The sequence below is a fragment of the Pelodiscus sinensis genome, chromosome 2 (genome assembly GCF_052426305.1).
Source record: "Pelodiscus sinensis isolate ZL-2025 chromosome 2, ASM5242630v1, whole genome shotgun sequence".
Classification (NCBI taxonomy): domain Eukaryota; kingdom Metazoa; phylum Chordata; order Testudines; family Trionychidae; genus Pelodiscus; species Pelodiscus sinensis.
The window spans coordinates 28,999,106-29,023,422 of NC_143053.1; the positions used below are offsets into that span (position 1 = coordinate 28,999,106).

General features: G+C 40.1%; 1 protein-coding gene across 2 annotated transcripts in view; it reads left to right on the plus strand.

Annotated features, from left to right (window-relative positions):
• The window catches only part of CSMD3 (CUB and Sushi multiple domains 3), a 1,180,750-nt gene that overhangs the window by 1,088,023 nt on the left and 68,410 nt on the right, over nucleotides 1-24,317 (plus strand). For both annotated transcript variants that reach the window (XM_075920204.2, XM_075920205.2), the window contains 2 exons: nucleotides 11,209-11,382; nucleotides 21,250-21,432. In XM_075920204.2, the coding sequence (XP_075776319.2) occupies nucleotides 11,209-11,382; nucleotides 21,250-21,432 (357 nt within the window). The remainder of the gene's footprint in view (nucleotides 1-11,208; nucleotides 11,383-21,249; nucleotides 21,433-24,317) is intronic.

Consider the following 24,317-nt stretch of genomic DNA (forward strand, 5'->3'; position numbering starts at 1 on the left):
TTAAACAGAAAGAAAGATTACTTGAAAAACATACCAGCAGCCACACGACACACCACAGAATACCTAGGAACCTATCCCTGGAACAAACACCATTGCCAACTCTCCCCACGTATTTATACAAGTGATACCCTCACAGGACCTAACCACATAATCGACACCATCAGGGGCTCATCCAACTACACATCCACAAACATGATATATGCTGTGCCATCAAATGCCAGGAATGTCCCTCTGCTATGTATATTGACCATACTAGACAGTGGATAAATGGACAGAAATCAGACATCAGACATCAGGAATGGTAACATGTATAAACATGTAGGGGAACACTTTAACCTCCCTGGACATTCAGTAATAGATTTGAAACTAGCCATTCTTCTACAACAGAATTTCAAAGATTAGTTACAAAGGTAGACATTTTAACTAGAATTCATTTGCAAATTCAACACTATCAATTTAGGATTAAATAAAGGTCTCAACTGGTTAACTCATTATAAAGGCAACTTCTTTGCTTTGAACATTCACATCTTCAGACCAAATGCTATGAATGACCCTCTTCCACCCTCACTTACTAGCTTCATTATCACAAGCAACTTCTTCCTGCTTCTGTAACTTCCACTCCAATCCATCTGATGAAGTGGGTTTTACCCATGAAAGCTTATGCCCTAAGAAATCTGTTAATCTCTAAAATGACACAAGAATTCCTCATTGTTATTACTGAAATAGTGCAGTTGTCAAAAATAGTCATAAGAAATCCAAACAGTTACATAAGAACATAAGAACGGCCGTACTGGGTCAGGTCCATCTAGCCCAGTATCCTGTCTACCGTCAGTGGCCAGCACCAGGTGCCCCAGAGAGGGTGGACCGAAGACAATGATCAAGCGATTTGTCTCCTGCCATCCCTCTCCAGCCTCTGACAAACAGAGGCCAAGGACACCATTTTATCCCCTGGCTAATAGCCTTTTATGGACCTAACCTCCATGAAATTATCTAGCTTCTCTTTAAATTCTATTATAGTCCTAGCCTTCACAGCCTCCTCTGGCAAGGAGTTCCACAGGTTGACTACACGCTGTGTGAAGAAGAACTTTCTTTATTTTTTTTAGTTTTAAACCTGCTACCCATTAATTTCATTTGGTGTCCTCTAGTTCTTCTATTTAGGGAACTAATAAATAACTTTTCTTTATCAGCCTTCTCCACACCACTCATGATTTTGTATACCTCTATCATATCCCCCCTCAGTCTCCTCTTTTCTAAACTGAAAAGTACCAGTCGCTTTAACCTCTCCTCATATGGGACCCGTTCCAAACCCCTAATCATTTTAGTTGCCCTTTTCTGAACCCTTTCCAAGGCCAAAATATCTTTTTTGAGGTGAGGAGACCACATCTGTACACAGTATGCAAGATGTGGGCATACCGTAGTTTTATACAGAGGCAGTAGGATATTCTGGGTCTTATTTTCTATCCCTTTCTTAATAATTCCTAGCATCCTATTTGCCTTTTTGACCGCCGCTGCACACTGTGTGGAAGTTTTTAGAGAACTGTCCACGATAACTCCAAGATCTCTTTCCTGATTTGTCGTAGCCAAATTAGCCCCCATCATACTGTATGTATAGTTGGGGTTATTTTTCCCCGATATGCATTACTTTACACTTATCCACATTAAATTTCATTTGCCATTTTGTTGCTCAATCACTCAGTTTGGTGAGATCTTCTTGGAGTCCCTCACAGTCTGCTTCTGTCTTGACTATCCTAAACAGTTTGGTATCATCTGCAAACTTTACTACCTCACTCCTTACCCCTTTCTCCAGATCATAAGTTGAAAAGGATTGGTCCCAGGACTGACCCTTGGGGTACACCACTAGTTACCCCTCTCCAATCTGAAAATTAACCATTTATTCCTACCCTTTGTTTCCTGTCTTTTAACCATTTCTCAATCCAGAAAGGACCTTCCCTTTTATCCCATGGCCAAGTAATTCACACAAGAGCCTTTGGTGAGGGACCTTGTCAAAGGCTTTCTGAAAATCCAATATACTATATCTACTGGATCCCCCTTGTCCGCATGTTTGTTAACCCCTTCAAAGAACTCTAAGGGTATGTCTACACTACCCCCCTAGTTCGAACTAGGGGGGTAATATATGCATACCGAACTTGCTAATGAAGCCCGGGATTTGAATTTCCCGAGCTTCATTAGCATAAAGCCGGCTCCGCCATTTTGAAAAGCCGGCTTGTTCGAACCCCGTGCCGCGCGGCTACACGCGGCACGGGCTAGATAGTTCGATCTATGTAGCCATTCTGATCTATCTGTACACCTCGTTCCACGGAATCCTAGTCCGAACTACCTAGTTCGAGCCCCGTGTAGCCACGCTGCACGGGGTTCGAACCAGCGGGGTTTTAAAAATGGCGGCTCCCCGCTTATGCAAATGAAGCCCGGGAAATTCAAATCCCGGGCTTCATTTGCAAGTGCGGTATGCCTACATTACCCTCCTAGTTCGAACTAGGAGGGTAGTGTAGACATACCCTTATGGACCACATATAGAACCACAATGGGTTGCAGGTTACCCACTACTAATGTACATGTGAAGGAGAGCCAAATATATAAAAGCAGTATGAAAGTGCACAGTTAAGGCACTGACTTTAGCTGTGTCTTTAAAGCAATGCCTCGGGGGGAAAAGAACCAAGGTACTCCAAAAGAACCTTGTCCATTCATACTAAGCAGTTTCATCTCATGAATAATGTCATAATTAAATGCCTTAGTCTTAATCCTCTTCTAATGTGACCTTCCTTACAGACATACACACTCCACAGGCAGAATTCATGTTATAGTTGGTTGATTAAAAATAACATATCAATGGTAATCTTTTTTCCATTTTCATTAGGGACTTGAACTTGCACAATGCTGAGCATTCTGATCCAGAAAGCACATAAGCATATACTTAATTTTTACATAGGAGTCAAGGGACAAAAGTTAAGTGCATGCTGAATGATTTGCTGTAGGGAAAGTGTAACAGTGTATACAATTAACAGATAAGCCTGGGCTCATCAGTTAATGCGCACGGTTAAACGCAGGCTCTAAATACGCATGAGGGGCTGGCTCCCTGTGCACACCAACTTCGAGGGAGCTGTCTGACCTCCCCACCCTAGCTCTGTTGCCTCTGGTACAGAGGCAGCAGTGATGGGGGGCACGTGGGAGCCAGTGCACATGTGGAGCCAGCTTTTAAGCCAGCTCTCCGTGCGTACCTGTCCCCTGCATACTGCTGCCTCTGCATCAGGACAGCAGTAGGGGCAGGGAGGCAGTGGGAGCCAGCACTTAAAAGCTGGCTGGCCATACACACTGGCTCTGGGGAATCACCTGCCTCCCATGTATAACTATGTCACTGCTGAAATGTTCAGCAGTTACCCAATTACTTAATTCAACACATTTTAACATCCCTAATTTGGTGCATCGAGGCCAGAATGCTCACCACTTAGAAGAAAACACATGCCAATTATATAAATGTGAGTATATTTATAAGTGCTAAACTCCAAGACTAACATAATTAAATTATAATGCTAAAGTAAAAAGAGCTAAGGATAGTGAATAATGATCTTCACACTTAGCATCAGACACATAGAATACATATACAAGCAATATTCTGTTATGCACAATTTCAATGCTAAAAATCAGTCTTCAAATCTGTTATGCCTGCGGCCATAAATTGAATACCTCTCTCCGGGTGTGTCTAGACTACAGGTTTTCTTCAAAAAAAGTGGCCTTTTTTTCAAAAAAACTTCTCCTGTGTCTACACTGCTGCCGCATTCTTTCAAAAGTAAATCAGAAGAATGCGGCAGTTTTTTTGACCACGGAAAACCACGTTTTATGAGGAAGAATGCCTTTTTTCAAAAGTGCTATTCTGAAAAAGGCACTATGTAATGCAAACTATACTTTTTCGAAAGAGAGCATCCAAACTGCATGGGTGCTCTCTTTTGAAAAAGCAGCTTGCTTTTTCGAAAGTACTGGTTGTAGTTTAGACGCTTTTTATCAAAAGAGGCTTTTTCGAAAGTATCTTTCAAAAAAGCTTCTTTCAAAAGAGACTTGCAGTCTAGATGTAGCCTCTAAGTCCTTATAGAGGAACAAGCTACAGGGAAGATGGGAAAGTGGAGGTGTCAGTTCACTAAATCAATATAGTGGTTATGCAAAATATTTGCAGCTATAAGCTATGGCTTTCATGGAGCATTTAAGAAACATTCATCCCCAAAAATGGGGCACAGGAACAAAGAATGGAAGATGCAAGGCAAGAATTTTTCTGGGGAGAAAAATAAGGTGATTTGGATGCCTTAACAATGTATTTTTTCAAACTTGCAAATGTTTGGTCTCCTTAAATGTTCAACCTTAACACTGAATTCTTGGGTTTTGAATGGTCCATTTTTAATATCTACATACTCTTGTAAGAATTTTTACCTTTATGCCATTGAAATGCACTCTTAAACTTAAAGTTTTTTCCTCTAATACATAAATATAAGAGCAATTAAACCTTACTTGAAAATGCACCCTATTTCAAATTCCAACAGGCATTTTAGTTCTTCAGGGCAAACCTTTATTTCTTTGACATACATAATCCATGTGTCTAATATTCTATATAGTAATGCATAACGCCTTTTTTTCTCTTTAATTTATTCTTTTAAACAGATGCCTGTTGGGCTAAACAGGATAACTTTCCCATTACTTGTGTTTCCAATACATATTAGACTACTGAAACTATTTTGGTGGTTTTAAAATGCAGAACCTTGTAAAATACTATTTTGACCAATTTTTACAAATGCTTCTTACAAGGTTTTGTTTTAGGTGTGTTTAAAAGATGACTATGAGAAAAAAGTATTAAGTATTACTTACTATGGATATTTCTGTTTGCTGTCTTCAGTATAGTTGCATAATATCAGCTTACATCTCCTTTTCAGAACTCTTGCAGTTAGTTTGCTGCCAGTGTTATATATGAAGTTGAACTTTGGTCAGATACCACTGTCAGCAGTTCATGTAGCCTAAGGGTGTAAGGTTAAAAGCTTCAGTCTCAATAAAAAAGTAATTCAGCCTGAAAGGACAACTGCCTATGTGTAAATTGGCTTTTTTTAGGTCCTGAGCCAAAGCTCCCAGGGAGACATATTGCTTCAAAGAAGGTAGGGTTGGGGAGAGGAGGAGGAAAAGGTGGAGTTTCCAAAGGATGGTCTAGTCTTTTCAATTCCAACATGCAGTGAGCACTCACAAAGGATTTGTACCTCACACAGGCATAATTGCTTCGCAAGCTTCTCCTGGGATTCCACATTAGTCCTAAGACAGGCCATATCCTTAAAAGCAAAACAGAGTCTATTACTACAAAATATTGGGGCCCAATTCCTGGTCCCCATAAACACATCAGTAAATTAGGGGATAGTACAGATGCTTGAGAGAACAGTTTTCCCTTAATTCTAGACCCTAAAAAGAGCTGTGAGAGCAGGCCCTCTTAGGCTATGTCTAGACTGCAAGCCTCTTTCGAAAGAGGCTCTTTCGAAAGATACTTTCGAAAGAGCCTCTTTCGAAAGAGAGCGTCTAGACTGCACGTTGAACTTTCGAAAAAGCGGCTTGCTTTTTCGAAAGAAAGCATCCAGTGAGTCCATTAAGTTTGCGGATGATACCAAACTGGGTGGGGTTGCGACTTCTTTGGAGGATAGGGACATAATTCAAAATGACCTTAGCAAGTTAGAGAAATGGTCAGAGGTAAACAGGATGAGGTTTAATAAAGAGAAATGCAAAGTGCTCCACTTAGGAAGGAACAATCAGTTCCATACATACAAGATGGGAAGTGACTGTCTAGGAAGGAGCATGGCAGAAAGGGATCTAGGGGTCATAGTGGACCACAAGTTGAATATGACTCAACAGTGTGATGCTGTTGCCAAAAAAGCAAATATGATTCTAGGTTGTATCAACAGGTGTGTTGTAAGCAAAACTCGTGAAGTCATTCTGCCGCTCTACTCTGCACTAGTTAGGCCTCAGCTGGAGTACTGTGTCCAGTTCTGGGCGCCACATTTCAAGAAAGATGTGGAGAAATTGGAAAGGGTACAGAGAAGAGCAACAAGAATGATTAAAGGTCTAGAGAACATGACCTATGAAGCCAGGCTTCATGAACTGGGCTTGTTTAGTTTGGAAAAAAGAAGATTAAGGGGGGACATGATAGCGGTTTTTAAATATCTAAAAGGGTGTCACAAGGAGGAAGGAGAAAATTTGTTCCTCTTGGTTTCTGAGGACAGGACAAGGAGTAATGGGCTTAAAGTGCAGCAGGGGAGGTTTAGATTGGACATTAGGAAAAAATTCCTAACTGTCAGGGTGGTCAAATATTGGAATAAATTGCCAAGGGAGGTGGTGGAATCTCCCTCTCTGGAGATATTTTAGAACAGGTTAGATAGACATCTGTCAGGGATGGTGTAGGTGGAGCTTGGTCCTGCCTTGAGGGCGGGGGGCTGGACTCGATGACCTCTTGAGGTCCCTTCCAGTCCTATTATTCTATGATTCTATGAGTCTGGATGCTCTCTTTCGAAGAAGCCCTATTTACATTGAAGAATGCCTTCTTTCGAAAGAGGAACTTTCGAAAGAAGGCGTTCTTCCTCGTGAAATGAGGTTTACCGCCATCGAAAGAAAAGCCGCATTCTTTCGATTTAATTTCGAAAGAACGCGGCTTGAGTCTGGACGCAGGGGAAGTTTTTTCGGAAAAAGGCTACTTTTCCCGAAAAAACCCCTGAGTCTGGACACAGCCCTAGTGAATGACAGAGGCCCAGGCTACTTTGAGTTTAGAGGCTCTAGCCCAGCCTCAGCCCCAAGCACCTGACGTATCTAACTTTTCATCCACAGGATCATACTAAAACCAAAAGAATATATGAAAATGAACACTTGAGACACTTATTTATTAACAATTAAGTCATTATACCAATATGTTAAAAATATGTAACTTTAATTGTGACTTTTCAGTGCAAGCAAAACTCTTCATTTTAGGAATGCTTTTATTGATTTGTTGTGTGCAATTCATTTATAATTGAAGAAAAATCTAATTGACCTGCAACAGTGTTAATGGTAAGCGTTGCAAGCCCATTCAAATGCTCTTATCCCATTGCAGAATGATGATACTTCTTTACTTGTTTTAACACGTTGAATATGCATTCACCTGAAGCCACTGATGTGGACAGACTGACAGAAATACGTATTGCAATTTTGATATTAGGAAATACGGTTAACAGGCTGAGATCGAATATTTCTTGAAGCAGTTCTTTTGGCTTGCAGTCCAATTTAAAGTTGGTGGAATGTATATGTTTCAGGAAGACGATCTCATCATAGAGATCTCATGAAATTTCATTGTTGTACCTTTGTTGAATCTGTTCAGTCACTGAGTATAGATCTTCATCATTTAGTTCTCTGAGCTTCCAAAGGAATCCAAAAAGGATATAAATTTGTTGTAGTGACTCAAATCAATGTGTAAGACCAGATTTGATGAAGTAAATAAAAAAAATGACTTGATAATGTCTTTCTGCATCACATTGAGATGTTAAGCTATGATTGGTGGACAACTAAGATGAAATGTCAATATCCTCTGCTACTTATTTGGACTCAGAAAGGATTGCATTCTATTGAATATCTCTAAGAAGTCATTCAATGTTATCCCTCTCAACATCTAATGTAGTCTTGTGTGCTTCAATTACAAGATTAGTTTTGTGGGTTATTTTTAGCAGCTTCATCCACATGGAGGACATTAAAATACATTCAAATTTGGATGAATACTTCTGAATTGACTTAAGTCCAGTGTGAGCTTGTGCTGTGAAAATAAGAGATTCAAGCTCAGTTAAAGCCTTTCTCACAAGGTCCAAATGCTGTGTAACTGGTTTAATGCCATCAATTCATGCTGACCATCTAGTTGTTGACGTGCCATGAAGGGAAACAAGCAGATGCTGCTTCAAAAATTTCCACTTTGAAGGACTGCTACTGAAGAGGCTGTACAATTGCTGAATTGTTCCAAAGTATGTGATTACTTCCTTGCATGATTCGGCATAGTCAACACCATCAAGATTTAGTATGTGGTTACCACAACTGGAAAATATAGAGTTTGAATTTTGCTCAAGAAGGATTGCTTGTACTCCGTTATACTTTCCAGCCATATTGGATCCATTGTCATAAGCTTGGCCAATGCAAACTTGAAATTTTAATTTGAAGCCTTCTAGAATTGCTAATAGACAATTTCTTTCCCATTTGTTCATGAAATTATTGAACAATATGAATCGTTCTTCAAAAGAAACCTTTAAACATCCTGCAATTTTAACATATCGAACAACCAAGGTAATCTATTCTTTATGAGAACAGTCTGGAGTTGTATCAATAATTATTGAAAAGTACTTCACATGTTGTATCTCTTCAAAATTATTGTTTGCACAAATGTCCCACATGGCTCAATAAACTTGTTTTGTATTTTAGTAGCCAGATAACTCACTTGCATGCGTTTTCCGCTCCCTTGTGATTCATGAACATGATTAACATGGCCTGATAAAAGTGGGACATACTTGCAAAGTAGTTCAGGTATACCAAAAAGTTTTCATTTTTAGGGTCACCGATACATTGACTGGAACCAAACAAAGCCAATCCTCCTTCATAAAGAAAAAAAATGACATTCACGATGCACTCACGGAGGGTTTTTTTTTCACTCAGGAGTAAATTTTCAGTTTAACTGTCAGTTAGTGCTTCTCTACTAGCTGATTTCTATGTAACATAGTTATCGTTATGCAGTACTGAAATTTCATGGGAAAGTATTTTGTCTTTCAATTTTTCCAAACTCTACTGATGTTCCAACTGGTTGGATCAGACAGTACTGATTCATTTGAAGTATTAATGTTAAAGATGAAACAAGGAACACAGTACAGAGCCTGCTTTTCCATGATCCAGCAGAGCCAGTCTCTTGTGTAGATCTCTCCATTTGGAAGAGTTTTTGTCAGCAGATGAGTGGGAAAAGCATGATTTTCAGCATATTTTGATATATTATTTGGAATCTGATAATATCTTTGAGAAACGACTGCATTTGAGCAACATTGTTGTTATCAGGAAGTCCAATATCAGGTTCTGATGCCACTATCGTTACACTGTGTCCTGTGCTAGTCGTAAGTTCTTGCTTTCGCTGCACAGCTTCTCTGAGGTCCTCATTTTCTGCCTGCATAGTCTATAAATCCAGCATAGATTCTGCATCTGTCACTACCATTGGAATTTCTGTGTCTTGATTAATGCATTTTGAAGCAGTAGCATAGAAATGTCATTTGTGGGTACAAATCTTGATCATCAGAACTGGAAGGGTCACTGTCACTATGGTCAGCATCTAATGGATGAGGTGTCTTTTCAACAAGAAATGATGTTATTGGCTTTAAACTCTTAACTGCTGCTTTAGTCTGTCATTTATTGCCATCTCTTACTTGTACCACTTTCAAATCTTTGCTTCATTTTTAAAAAGGGGTTCTTTCAAAACACAGTAACACACACTACATTAATTTGCTAAAAGCTATTGCTTATACAGAATGTTAATTGCATATACTTTGCAATGAATATGATATAATAATGATTTGGGAGTGTTATTTACTATGGCTCTTAAAATTGTGTCTGCTAATATGTTCCCATTAAATACCTCTAATAACTGGTACATTATTATGAATATGAACACAGCACAATTTCCAGATTAAAGTTTATTAAACAACTAGAGTTAAAAGTTTATTGACAAAAAAAAGCCTTTAAAAGTGAATCTAATACTGGACGAAGAGGTAGCTTACAGATGAGCTTGATATGGTTATCATATACGGAGACGTATAAGAAAAAACGGGAATACAAAAATTGCCTATGAAGAGATAAACATCTAATTTAAAGGTTAAACTCACCCTCAGACCAAGCAAAATCACTTTACAGTAATAGAATTAATTATGACTCTCAAAATCTCTAAATAATGCAAAGACTGTAAACAGCAATCACTAAGCACAGAAGCTACTCCATTCTCCATTCACACAGATGAAAACTTGGATATGACTGAAAAATTGGCAAAGGGCCAAGGTCTCCTAATGATTTAAATAAATTTTTGCAGGTATATATGGCTTATTTTGTTGTCTCTGTCATAACTGCAAGGTGTATAATAAATGGAAATGACTTGGTAGAAAAAAATGTCAAAATTTGAGGCCCCTTTGTCTCCTGAGGCCTGGGACAAATGGCTATCCTGCCCTGTCCCCCTCCCCGCCCCCACTCTGATAGGTCCTGCATGAGAGTAGCATGAGTAATATTTATGGGTCAGTAGTTCTGGACCATATGGCTGTGTCTACACTGGCATGAATTTCCGGAACTGCTTAAAATGGAATACTATTCCGTTTTCAGTTTTTCCAGAAAAGGAGCGTCTACATTGGCAGGCTGCTTTTCCGGAAAAGCCCTTTTTCCAGAAAAGCGTCTGTGGCCAATGTAGACTCGCTTTTCCGGAAAAGAGCCCCGATCACCATTTTCGCGATCGGAGCTTTTTTCCGGAAAAGACTATGGGGCTGTCTACACTGGCCCTTTTCCGGAACAGTGTTCCAGAAGAAGGACTTATGCCCGAGCGGGAGCAGAATACTTTTTCTGGAATAGCGGCTGACTTTGTACAGTAGAGCGTCGTTGCTTTTCCGGAAATTCAAGAGCCAGTGTAGACAGCTTGCAGCTTATTCCAGAAAAGCGGCTGATTTTCCGGAATAAGTGGCCCAGTGTAGACACAGTATGTGTATGAATTTGTAATCCGTGACCTAGCAGTAACCCATTCATGTAGCTTCCCTCTGCATTCAAATTAGAATAGTTCAATTCTGAATGAATAGATATACATATATAGATAGCTATGAACATTTCTGCTGAGACCAGCCTTAAAGTACATATGTAGCATATATGTATACTTACATTCAATACCTGTACCTAAGGGCTGATCTCAGCAGCTATGTTAGAAGTGTATTGTCAGTATTGTTTGATAATCTACACATGCTCCTTTAAGAAGCCATGTTATCTGTTTCACGGCATTTGTCAGAATTTGCTTCTTGATATAATTTCATGTTTTGTAATTTGGCATAAAAGAATTTTTCACCAGAAGTATGTATAAAATATGGGAATTGTAACGGTGAATTCAGAAAGTTGGATCGGTGACTATAATATGTTTTTATCTTCAATAATTATGTATTGTAGTGATTGACTGTGGCCATCCTGGCATTCCTCCTAATGCGATCCTGTCTGGAGAGAAGTATACATTTGGTTCTATTGTTCATTATGCCTGCACAGGAAGGCGATCACTATTAGGCCAATCATCTCGCACATGTCAATTAAATGGACATTGGAGTGGATCTCTGCCTCATTGCTCAGGTACTACTTTTGAAGTATGTGAATGTGCTCTCGAGAGTATTTTAAATTTCCATCGATTTTGGTGGGAGCCTATTTGCTTTTATATTTAATTGAAGAAGTGCCATAAACTTATATACAATTATTTTTTCAAGACCATCAAGTGAGAAAACAGCATTTATAATGAAGAGAAATTACATGCTCAATGGGATGGGACAAGTGGCGATTTGGCTTTGAACATATATATTTTATTATATGTGCATTACTGATAAGAATATGGGTTTCCAGAGGAAGAGCTCCTGCACCATTATTTCCTCAAGAAAATGATTTCCGTTTTAAATATTTTTTAGAATGACTGATGACTTGATTTCACAGCCCTCAAGTTAAATCTGAAATATGCATTGCATCTTCCCTTTTATTAAAGCCCCAAGTGCTTGAAGTCATTTCAAGCATGTTGGATTTTGTTTGTTTTTGTTTTGTTTTGTATGATAACTAATGAATCATCTTGAATTGAAATAAGTCCAAATCACAAAAATTCAGATGCACATTTTGAAAATACCAAAGCTGAGGAGTGTTCTAGGATTTTGATCTGGGCCAGTACACTTATAGAAGCTAACTAAGAAATACATATCTGAGACATACACAGAGTTCATGGCCTTTGAGCAATGGGGTTGTAGTGTAAGCCCATTTCTCATTTTCTCTCTCAGTAAATACATGAGATTTTTTCCTCCTTTGCAACATCATGCTTCCATCACATAGGCTACAACAATCAATATTTTTCATCTTGGAGCATTTTCAGTTCTATATTGCTTTGTTTATGAGAATTCAGCTATTTTAATGTTCAGGCAATAAGAAGAAGCCATGGGCCATATTCTCTGCTGGGTTTTGCCTACACAAGAAATGATGTTCAATTCTTACATCCTAGACTCTGCTTACATTCTAATCTTTTGACCAAATGAAATCCTTCAAAACAGCCTTTGGCTTTTTAATAATCTTTATTTTTCCCCTTTTTTTTAACTACTGTGGTATATTCAGACTGTCAATTCTTCATTTTAGCCACTCTGTTAATGTCCATTTGAACAGCACCTAGCACAGTGTGGCTTTGGTTTCAACGAGGGTCCCTATTTTTACTATAATGGAAATAATAAGTAATTATAATTAAGATCATTTTAGTTGACAATCTTGTTGTTAAGCTCCAAAAGTGGGCCTGAGCACAAAAAATGGATGTGTCGTACCTGAAATCAGATTGCTTGCCTGCTCACTTGGACTGCCCAGCATAATAGTGATGTGATCAGTCAAATAGCAATTTTATTTGCACTTAATCAGGGTTTATTTAAGGGTCTTGCCTGGTCTTAGGACATTCTGCAGGTAGAGGTGGATAAGGACACTTATAGAAGTGATTATCCTGTTCCATCAACTTCTCTTCTTCCATAAATGTTCCACTATCAATATAAAATATGATTGTTCATTTTTATAGTTTTTACTTAATTTCACCCAGGGCATATTCTCATTGAAATCAGTGGGAGTTTTGCCATAAACTTCATGTTCGGGTTCCTGTTGCATATGATGATTAGAACAGAATCCATGTGAAATTCAGACCAGATTAAACAAAGCTCATGTTTAAAACCAAAAACTGTATACATAATGACAATTTCAAGGAAAACCTCAGTGTGAGTGTGCGTGTGTGTGTCTGTGTGTGTCTGTCTCTGGAGGACTATTTATGAATGGTTGCTCCTGGCTTTCTGTTGAAAACTCAAGTCTCAAAAGAATTTCCATCTGAGTTTTCATTTTAAATAAAACTCCCAACTCAATAATATTCAAATAGTAGGTGCAGAACCTACAGAAAAAAAACTGTAAAAAAATCACATACGTTTTAGTGAACACAAAAACACAAACCAATATTTTGTTCACAGCTCAGCTGATATTACATTTGATAATTACTTTAAAATCATATAAATGAATAAATACAGTCTTAAAAAATAGTGAAACTGCTCTGTCTCTCTCTCTCACTCTCACACACACAAACACACACACACACACACACAAATGCACACACCAACCATGAGGAAGTGCACATGTCAAATCAATGTCTATGGAAAACGGAAGCCAACTTTTATAAGAGAAATCTTGATGTAGTTTTGCATATACAGAGTTTCAGATGTGGGTCTCAGTGAGCAAAATTCAGATCTGGTATAAAGTGAGTAAAACCTCAGTGATGTCACCCATTTTGATCTGAAAACAAACATCACTAGCTCTGGCTACCTGAAATATATGGAATCATTTTTCATTAGTATTTTCCATAACTTTAACTCCATGCTTAATAAACAAATAAAAAGAGATTGAACCTGGTACCTAGGTTGTTTGATGGAGCATATTAGAAACTCACACAAAAAGAGACAAAAAGTGGGACAAGAGTTCACAGCTTTTTTACATGTAGTCAGAAATTCATGTAGGTTTGTCATGTTCCTTCTGAAGGAGATTGCTACTTAGCCATCTACATTTTAAATTATATTTCATACCATGGTTAGAAAGAGTTGAGTTGTCCCACTGACATCAACTGATGTTTTTGACACATACCTCTTAGGAATCATATGCAAAGCATATGGAGAGAGTAGTCATCCTGGAAATTGCAGCAATCAACTATTACTATTACATGCTGCATAGTCATTGTCATATATGTAAATAAGTTGTCTGGTCAGGCATACCTTCAATAAAAATGGAATGACAAATTCTTGCTGGTGTAATTCTGGTGTAACTTCATTGATAACAGTGGAGTCATGCCAGTAGAAAATTTGTTTCAGGCGTGGGGCAGAAAGTACCTTCATATAGACTGAGAAAATCATTGCTGAATTTTTTCAATTAGGAGATCAACTTAGGAATTGTGAACATACCTCTGTTAAAGCCATTACCACAGTCATTTTATGTTAAAAAGTCTCTGGTGTATGGTCTTTCTGCTAGTCCATTATAACTTGCTGTCAAGCTAAATTGTGATTAAGCTCCCCAGGATGATCAGGGTAATTGTTCCTAGACATTTTTTTTAAATAAAAGGGTTAAGTCTACGTATTAGTAACAAATAGGTAGTAGATATGAGCACATGATTAGATCAATTTATGAAGAAAAACATATGACATTTTTATATAAATAGCACTATGATCTTTCATGTGCACAACCCGCTTCTTCAGATGACCAATATTTGTGGGTTGTGCCCATGGAAGCTATTTATATATTTTTGTTAGTCTCTAAGGTGCTACAGGACCGCGGTTGGTTTTTAAGTTTTTTTAATTACAGACTAACACAGCTACCCCTCTGAGACCTATATGACATTTTGGTAAGATAAAAAAATCTTTTTTTTTCAGTCACAATAAAAGAAGTAGAAGAAGAAGGAATGATTATGCTTAAGAACTGTTTGAGAATGGGCCCCTTTGTGCTTGGCACTGTACAAATACGGCAGTTATCTCCAACCTTTTTAAACACAAAATCACTTTTTAAAATTAACTGCAATCCAGGATCTACCTCAAAGCCAAACACCGTTGTCCTGTCTCCTTTGTGCCTCTTTTCCCAAGACCCCGCCCTTGCTCACTCCATCCTCCCTCTCATCCTCAATCCTTCCTCCCTTTCATCAGGCAGGGGAAGAGGGTTGGGGTTTAGTCTTGGGCTAAGGGATTTGGAGTCTGAGAGGGGCTTTGAGCTGAGCCTAAGGCAGGAGTTTGGGTGCAGGAGGGCGTTCAGGGTACAGACTCTGTAAGGGAATTTGGGTCCAGGGGGCTCAGTGCTAGGGCAGAGACTTGGGGTGCAGGAGAGGGTTTAGAGGGTTTATGACTGGGGTAGGGGTTCAGGATGCAGGCTCCAGCTGGACACTGCTTACCACAGGTGGCTCCTAGGTGGTGGTGGAGTGGGGCTAAGACAGGCTCACCTCTGTCCTAGCCGTACACCACTCTCAAAAACAGCCAGCAAACTCCCTCCATGCCAAGCTCTGTTGTGCCCCACACCATTCTGTGGAGATAGACTACAATGTGGGAGAGGAGGCACCTGGACATCAGCGCTCCCTCCTATCCTTTCCCTTCCCTGTCCTGAACAGCAAGCAGGAGGCTCAGGGGTAGTTCTAAGGAAAAGTGCAGGAGATGTGCAGCAGTGGGGGAAGGGACAGCAGAAGTGTTGGCATTTGATAGCTTCTTGGCCAAACCAGTCAAGGTCACCTGTCAGAGGCTCCAAGGTCTATCAGTAGATCCCAAATGGTTGGTGACCACTGAAATACAGAGTAGAAACACTCATTTCCCTGACTGTTTTGCAATATTAATAGACCAGATGGACAAAATGTAAGGAAAGTATCCGAAGTAGTGTAGTGCATGAAACATAGTGGGCAAGATGTTCAGAATGGATAGTTAGGTAAGTACTTCAATATAAGGGTTGGATTTTAAAAACCTGGGCTGCATCTAAACTGGCATGATTTTGCGGAAATACTTTTAACAGAAAAGTTTTTCCATTAAAAGTATGTCCGCAAAAGCGTGTCTAGATTGGCACGGATGTTTTTGCACAAAAAGTGCTTTTGCGCAAAAGCATCCGTGCCCAGTCTAGACGCGATTTTGCACAAGAAAGCCCCGATCGCCATTTTAGCCATCGGGGCTTTTTTGCGCAAAACAATTCTTTCCTGGCTACACTGGCCCTCTTGTACAAGTATTCTTGCGCTAGAGGGCTTTTTCCCGTGCGGAAGCGTGAAAGTATTTGCGCAAGAAGCACTGATTTTGTACATTACAAAGTCAGTGCTCCTGCACAAATTCAAGAGGCCAGTGTAGACAGCTGGCAAGTTTTTGCGCAAAAGCAGTTGCTTTTGTGCAAAATCTTGCCAGTCTAGACGCACCCCTGGAGTTTTTAGAACCTTCATTGATTGACTTGAATGTATTTTGCGTTGAGGAGTTCTGGATATTCACCATCTTTGATAATCTGGCTTCTCAATACTCTCATGTTTGGGGTCATGGAAATCTAAATAAATAAATATAGGTGCCCCTGGAAAGAATTTGTTATCTAGATTTAAGGACATAAATTTGAACATTGTAGCCATCATATCTACAAATAGCTTGTTCACTCAAAAGATTGAGCATTTTGCAATGCTAATAAGTAACAATGAATTAGAGTAAGGGTCACGAATCTGTAAGAGAATATTGTAATAGTGATACTGCATTACCATGTTAGAAGGATTTCAGAAAAGAGAGGCAATTTAATATTGTTTAATTTCATTGACACCGCTTTCACCCCCCCCCCCCCCCGAATCAGATTCTACCTCTTTGTGTGACAGTGACTCTGTGTTAGTGGTAAAAGAAAACCTTTAAAAAAGTGTGTCCCTTATAAAAAGACTTCAGGAGACGTGCCACTATTAGCAGTTGCCCAATTCTGCTGATTTTGTTTGTTTCTTTGTTTGTTTTTCATGAATTTTGTGATAGGCAAAGGAAGATAAACATGGAATGCAAAATATTAAATTAGTAAAGCCCAGAGATCAGGCCGCTGGACTAGAATTAATACAACTAATAGAATAATAACAATAATGCTACAATAAATGATAAATTGCTTTTATAGTATACCTTTGTCTATAAATTGCAAAACATATCATACCAATGCTTCCCTTCTGTCTCTCTCTCACTGCTCAACTGACAAGACTGCTGGTGAAGAGAGAAAGTAGGTAAAAAGTACCTCTTTTCCTGCTGGTCTGCATTCAGCACCCTGCTGTGCTGATGGGGCAGGTTAACAAGGTCTATCTCTCTGTCATTAACCCCCCACCTCTCATGCTTCAGTTATTTGTAACCTCCACCAAGTCCATACATGCCAAGAATCTGTCATTCACTGGTCAAAATGTGAGTAGAACTGGGTTCTGAGTCCTACAGATAATGGCATGCCCCTGTGACTCTGAAATATAAGTCCAGATAAATGCCCACATGGTTATTACAGAGAAGAAGATTATTTACCCCATTTATGCATACATTTTAGTACAGACGTGTATTGCATAGTAGTTTTCAATATAAAAGCATAATTTGATGTTCTCTGATAAGTACATTATACACTAGTTTTACTTTAAGTATTTACTCTGGATTTATATCAGTATAAATGAGAGCAGTTTGACTCAGTAATTCCCTGAGACATATAATGACTTACTTTTATATCTTTGTTAATGCAAGAGCCTAATGTGTATATTATTATTTGTAACAGTCACAAAATGCATGTGCTCAACATTGTTGGTACAAAACCTCAGCTGCTGTAAGTCAGCCTAGGTCCACCAAATTCTCTGAAGAATTGAATGCCAGTTTATACCAGCTGAATCTCTGACACATTATTACCTTTTTGTGTGAAATTTGATTACCCGTTTAGTCAACTATACTTTTGTCCAAAAATAATTTGAAGATATTTATCAAAAAGGACAGTGGCCAGAATTTGCTAAAACAGGAAAAATGCTGAGACACCCAATAGTTCCCACTGGTTGCACTGGGAAATGCTGGGTGTTCTTTCATCACCCCCAATCAGGACATTTACTTGTCTGTACTTACCATGTTGGAGATTGATCTTCTGTCATTCAATTTTGTGGGTCTAGTAAGGACCCACTGAATCAAATGCTGAGAGCACCCCGGTCAGTGCCATTATTCCTTGATTTGTGAGGATCAGAGATGTCCTCCCGTGTAGACATGGCACCAAGATCAGCTTAATGTACATTAACTACATGCATCTGAAGAAGTGGGTTGTACCCACATAAGCTCATGATACCATCAACATCAGGGCTACTCAACTTTGCAAGTCCAGGGAGCCACAACGATATTCACAGCACATGCAGAGGGTCACAATTTAAGTGTGGTTGCGTGCATATATACATGCAAATATATATGCAAATATATGCAAATAGCGTTGTTCACACTGATGGGCGTGAATACAAAGATTAAGGCAAGAGTACAGAGCACACAGTCCCCATTAAAGTCAATTCTGCTGATATTAATAAAATTCAATATTTACCCAATTTCCACCCATATCACAGCACTTTTAATGAGCAGTGACAGTCCGGGAATTTAACTACTAAAACACCTATCAACAGAAGACCATTATATTGATTCGCCCTTGTGGAGCATGTTTCCAGTAGAGGCCATGTTTAAAGGATCCTACCCACATGCCATGTGTTGAGATCTGTGTAAACCCAAACCACAACACTGGCTGCAAACAAATGGGCCATGGGCCACATGCAGCCTGTGGGACACGTGTTGAGTAGCCCCAATTACATGTTTTGTTAGTCTTTAAGGTGCTGCTAGACCCTTTGTTGTTTTTTAAGTAACTCCAACTATGTTATTTACATAGTTGGAGTTGTGACTCTTAAGCCGACCTTCTGGTCTAATATAGATCTTGCCTATATCGGGTCCCAAATATGTATATTAGAGGTATATTTCTAAAAATCTTGGCTACTGTTTACAAAATGTTTATTTTCCTCTATGTATATTAGAAATGACAAAACTGTTAATTTTTTCCCACCATCTACTTTGTAAAACATAAATAGAGAGTCATCTGAAATGAGGCTTTATTCAGCATACTGTTTTACAGCTGAAAGTAACTAAACACTATGACAAGTAGTTGGTGTTGACAAAAAATGCTGAAGGGCAGAAATGTTGCCACTCTCATGATAATGTTAAAATGGGAAGTATGCACTGCAGCACCATTAGGAAATAAATGTTATAAGAAACTTGACTGAGCAGGAAATTCATCTGTAAGTCACTGATCTTGGAACATCTTGTAATAATTAAAGAACAATGAGGGTTTTTATGGCTCTCATACCAAACTGTGGAACTAAAGCCTAATACAAAATCATTAGCCATTTATCTAAGTGTTTATTGCATGCACTTCCATTTCACTCCCCCTCTTTTCCAGGGATTCAAGTCCCCAGGTCTCTTCCCTGCCACTGGTTCTGCACTCCCCCGTTTGCCTAATCCAGATGCCAATAGCCTGGTGTGCACTTCCATTCCCACTTTCTTTCATTCCTTCCATTTGCCCTTCCACACACATCAGGTGCTTTGTGTGACCCCTTCTTCCCATACTAGGTTTCTAAATCCTTCCACCAGGAATTCTCTCTGCTTCATCATTGTCCTATCTCTCCTTTTAAGGACTTTCATATTCTAACCTCATGGAGTGTATCTGTATGTGTGCCCATTCCCCTCTTTCTCACCATATTTCCCATTCGTCTTCCTCCATAACTGGACACACCAATTTCCCTCTTTGACATGGGTTGTGTTTACCTCAGACCCAGGGCTGTCCTTATGAATTCTGGTGTCTTACACAGCTCGAGAACCTGCATCCCCATTCCCACCAGTGAGCAGGGCAGCAACTGTGCATGGGGAAGCTGTGATCAGGGCAGTGGGGGCTGGAACAAGCCAGGGAGGCTAGTGGGGGAACAGACAGAAGTGGGAACTATGCAGCCTATCAGAACTGTGGGCCAGGAGGTGGAGCAGGGTGTGAAGGATCGGGGCCTCAAATGCAAGAAGGTAGAATGTAGGGTTAGGGGATTGTGGTCACCAGAACCAAAGGGCAGTCAGAGCAGGGAGTTAAGGGATTCAGCCACAGGAGCTGGCAGAAAGAGTGGAGACTGGGGAATTCAGCTGCCAAGGCTGGGAGGTGGATCAGGAGGATGAGGGATTGAGGGTGTGGGGCTTTGGAGCTGCTTGAGCTGGCATTGTACTCAGCTGGCAGTAGGCATATGCAGCATAGGGCACTACTTAATTAGGAGCAGAGCGGTGTCCCAAATTTAGTGGTGCCCAATGCAGCTGCATATTTTGTGTATGACTAAAGATGGCCCTGATGAACCTCTCTCCCCCATTCCCTCATTTCTCCCCATGCCAGGGGATCAGTGTCAACTCCATTCTCACATTCCAAGGTTCTCTTTTCCCCAATTTCATCTGTCCCATATCAGAAATTTCAGGATTCAATATCATGGAAAGAGTCCACCGATTTCCCCATCGCTGCAGGTTTTGTGCCCCCTTTCCTTCTCCACACATTCTAGGGTTTCCTAGTCTCCCCCCATGGTAGGGTCTCTGTTTGAATTTTTATTACCCCTCCACTCCATTTCCCACTGCGTACTCTTTGCTCATTGATCCCGTACTAGAATTACTTCAGTGTCCCCCATGCCAGGGGCTGTGTCCATGACCCACATTTCCATTATGTCCCCACATCTGTCCTTCTATTATCTTTTCTCTCTGGGAGATAAATCAATGAGGTCTCAATGTGTTGAACTCTTCTTGGAGGATAATCAGGGATATTGCTCTACAGTGTTGGAAAGTGTTAATTGGTGCCACACATCAGTTGTGAGATCCAAAGACATTTTCACATGTAGCAGAGCTACATTTTCCCTCCACTTTCTCTCTTTTATTTTTCTGATTTCCTCCCAAATTATAGGTTTCTAGTCATTAATGCCTAGAACATTCCTGGAAATTTTAGAATTGATTGCCTGCAGTATTCACAAATTATCATACTACCTATATGTGTACATACAAATATGAAAAGGCATCAATTTGAATGTAAGGCCTTTACAAGCTTGTTCAGTTAGCTGGGAAATGTATGTTGTTTACCCTTCACTTAAACTGAGTTACAAAGGTATCTTTGGTAGCTATCTAATTAGTTGGAAAGCCAAGTAAAGGGCCTGAACCCACATTTTAAAGGCATTTGGGCTTTGCTGTGCTCAATGTTGCAAGGCCTAACTGATTTAAGAGCCCGGTTTACTTTTCAAAAGGGGAAAATGGGAATCAATACCTAAATACCTCTAAAAATCTGTGCCTTGTTGTTCAAGACTGTAGCTGTAAAATTGTCTAACAGTACAGATACAGTAGCACATTTTATCAATGATTATATTCATGCAAAAATCTTTATTATACATTCTAGGTGACACTGCTGGTTCTTGTGGAGATCCAGGAATCCCAGGTCATGGTTCTAGAGAAGACAGTGATTTTAAAATTAAAAGTACTGTACGTTTCAACTGCGAAATTGGTTATATACTTCATGGGTCAGAAGAAAGAACATGTTTAGGAAATGGATCTTGGACAGGAAGACAGCCAGAGTGTAAAGGTATCTCACAAAAGGAAAAACATTTTGTGTACATCTGTTCAGAGTGAATGCAATGACAGTGAAAGGTGCCAGAATGAAATTCCTGGAGGCTAGAGTGTTTGACTCAAGACACAGGATAGCTACAGTACAGGCAATTGAAAAGTAGTCTTCTCCATATCTGCTTACAAGTGTACTTTTACTGCGTTTACTTTGCCTGGAAGGGACATATTTAGCACTGATTCAATGGCTCACTTTCCATGCTTGTTAAATCATGCCATTTCTGCTGAAAGTGCTGACTGGAATACCAATTGTATACCATAGTTCTTGTGATGCTTGCAGATGCTTTTCCAGTGTGTACTGGCTTGAGAGCACAAATCTTTTCACACAGAGACTGAAATAGGTATAAGATAGTAATGGCTTTTGGTCACCTGGGTACAGTTCAGATCAGTTAACTAGAGAGGATAGATTCTCAGCCTTTCAAGACAGCCATCACTTACTCTTTCCCCTTCTCCTTCCTTCAGTTTGTACCAACTACATGTATTTTTCCCCTAAGGGGAAAAATAGGTAAGTGCTATAGACCTCACTTTTTTAATATTGGGGTTTTTTTTTTACTTTGACAAATGCTTTCCTGGTTCCTTCAGCCTTAGTTACAGCTATTGTAAATATGAATATCATTGGAAGGAGAAATTCAATTATTTTTTAGAATTTCATTATGCAACATATACATCATAAATGATTAGACTTCAAATTTGGTTCGCTGATTAATATTTGTTGCTCACTATTAGTTTTCCCCAGAAAATGAAAAACCCGAACTAAGTTACATAAAATGAATCACTCTAGAATTGAGGAGCAAGATGTATTATCATGAAAACAAGACCTAACAAGATATTTATGGTGCATCATTTTTGGCATTTCAGTCATCTTGATTTCACAAATAGGAAGTAATTCCCAATAGACCCTTTCTGAGAGAATAGCAGAAGAAAATTTACGAACCTATTTTCTCTTATTATCCATTTTATTAATATATATTGCTCTGTCAGTAAGAGATAGCCATCTCATTTTGAAAGAGACAGCTTAATTCACAAACCTGCTTTTAATATTCTTTCTGATAAACAGATGCAGCTCTGAAACAAAGTAATAAATAAATAAATATGTTATAATCTGTAGGGGGAAATGATCTCCCAAAATAAGCTTTTTTCTTTTGTATTTTGATCTTCTCTTCTTTCAAACTGAATTGCCATCATATTATATTACATTTCAAGATTTCTAAGATGCACAATTACTTATTTAACTTAAACATTTCCTTTGAAATACACTTTGCACCTCCCTTTACTGGGACTCTCTCCTCTGGTAACATCCGTGGTCTGGTATGACCATGGATGCTTCTAGATGAGAGAACCCCAGAGCAGGAGGGCCAGCAGCTGGGAGCCCCATGAGTCTGCTGGCAGTGGGGCCACAGTAGCCAGGGCAGCAGCAGAGTGCTGTCTGGGCTGCCTTCTGCCTGGCAGTGGGACTGAGACCATAGCTGCCTAGGAGGGGAAGCCTGATTGGGGCTGTGTCAGCCCAGGCAGCAGCAGGGCTGTATTATCCTTGGCAGTGGTAACAGGTCTGCAGCTGTTCAGGCAGTGGCAGAAGCATGATTAAGGCCGCCTGTGTCCCAGTAGCAGGACCAGAGCTGAAGTCACAGTAGCCCAGAGGGAGGGAGAGAGAAGCCAGGCCAAGACATGGCAGCCCAACAAAAGCAGCACAGCTGGGGCCATGTGCCCCCAGAAGCACAGGAGGGGAAGCTTGGCCATGGCAGCCCAGCAGAAGCAGTGTGGCCGGTCACATGCAACCTGGCAGGTAATGAAGCTGGGATTGGGGCTGGCCAGCAAGCAGCCTGGCCAAACTGAAGGAACCAGCAGCAGGGAGGTGTAGTGAGCTGTACAACTGGTGTCAAGGGACCTTCCATTCTCTGGCAAATTCCCTCATCCGGGATCGGTCAGGTCCCGAGAGTGTCGACCAGGGAAGCCCAACTTATATTTAAATGGCATAAAGCTGCTATTGTCTTAACACTGTTTGTTGATGATATGATATGATATGATATGATATGATATGATATGATATGATATGATATGATATGATATGATATGATATGATATGATATGATATGATATGAAGATTTACCTGGCATTACTTGGGACCTTGACTCAAAAAAATGATTTTCTTCATTTTAAGCATTGCTCTGGGGTGGGGCTGAGGATGAGAGGTTCAGCAGGCAGACTGCCCCAAGGACACAGGACTACCCCAGACCTCTCTCACTGCAGCAGCTTGGGACCAGGTCAGAAGTACCCCTGAGCGGCTGTGGCAACTCCGGCAGGCACAGACAGGGGAGGGGTGCATGTCCCCTGGCTGGAGCAAGTCCAGACTTGCATGCCCCCTGCACTCCTCAGCCAGAATGGGGAATGCAGCAAACTGTGAACTTTCCCTTCACTTTTGGACAAAGTGTAACAGCCACCAATGTTCCTGTATGAATAGTGCATGTGTAGTGGGGGAGGGGGGAAGCTTCAGCTCTCCTCTAACTAAAGAACTTCTAGTGAGTGGGAGGTATGCAGGCTGCCAAAGGTAGAAAGAACTACCCCAGCCCTCTCTCATTGCAGGAGCTTGGAGCCAGGTGAGCAGCACCTCTCCTTAGCTTCTGAAGAACCAGTGGGCACAGCTTGGAGAGGGGTGCATGTCCCCTGGCTGGGTAGGTCCAGGTTTGTCAAACTCCTGGACTGCAACAAATGGTGCATTTTCTCCTTGCTGTCTGATAAATGGAAACATGCAGCAATGTTCCCAGCATTCTAAGGGGTGGGGAGAGCTTTAGGCCCCCACCTTCCCTAAAGGGCCCTTGGAGGGTGGGAGGCTTAGATCTAAGACAGTCC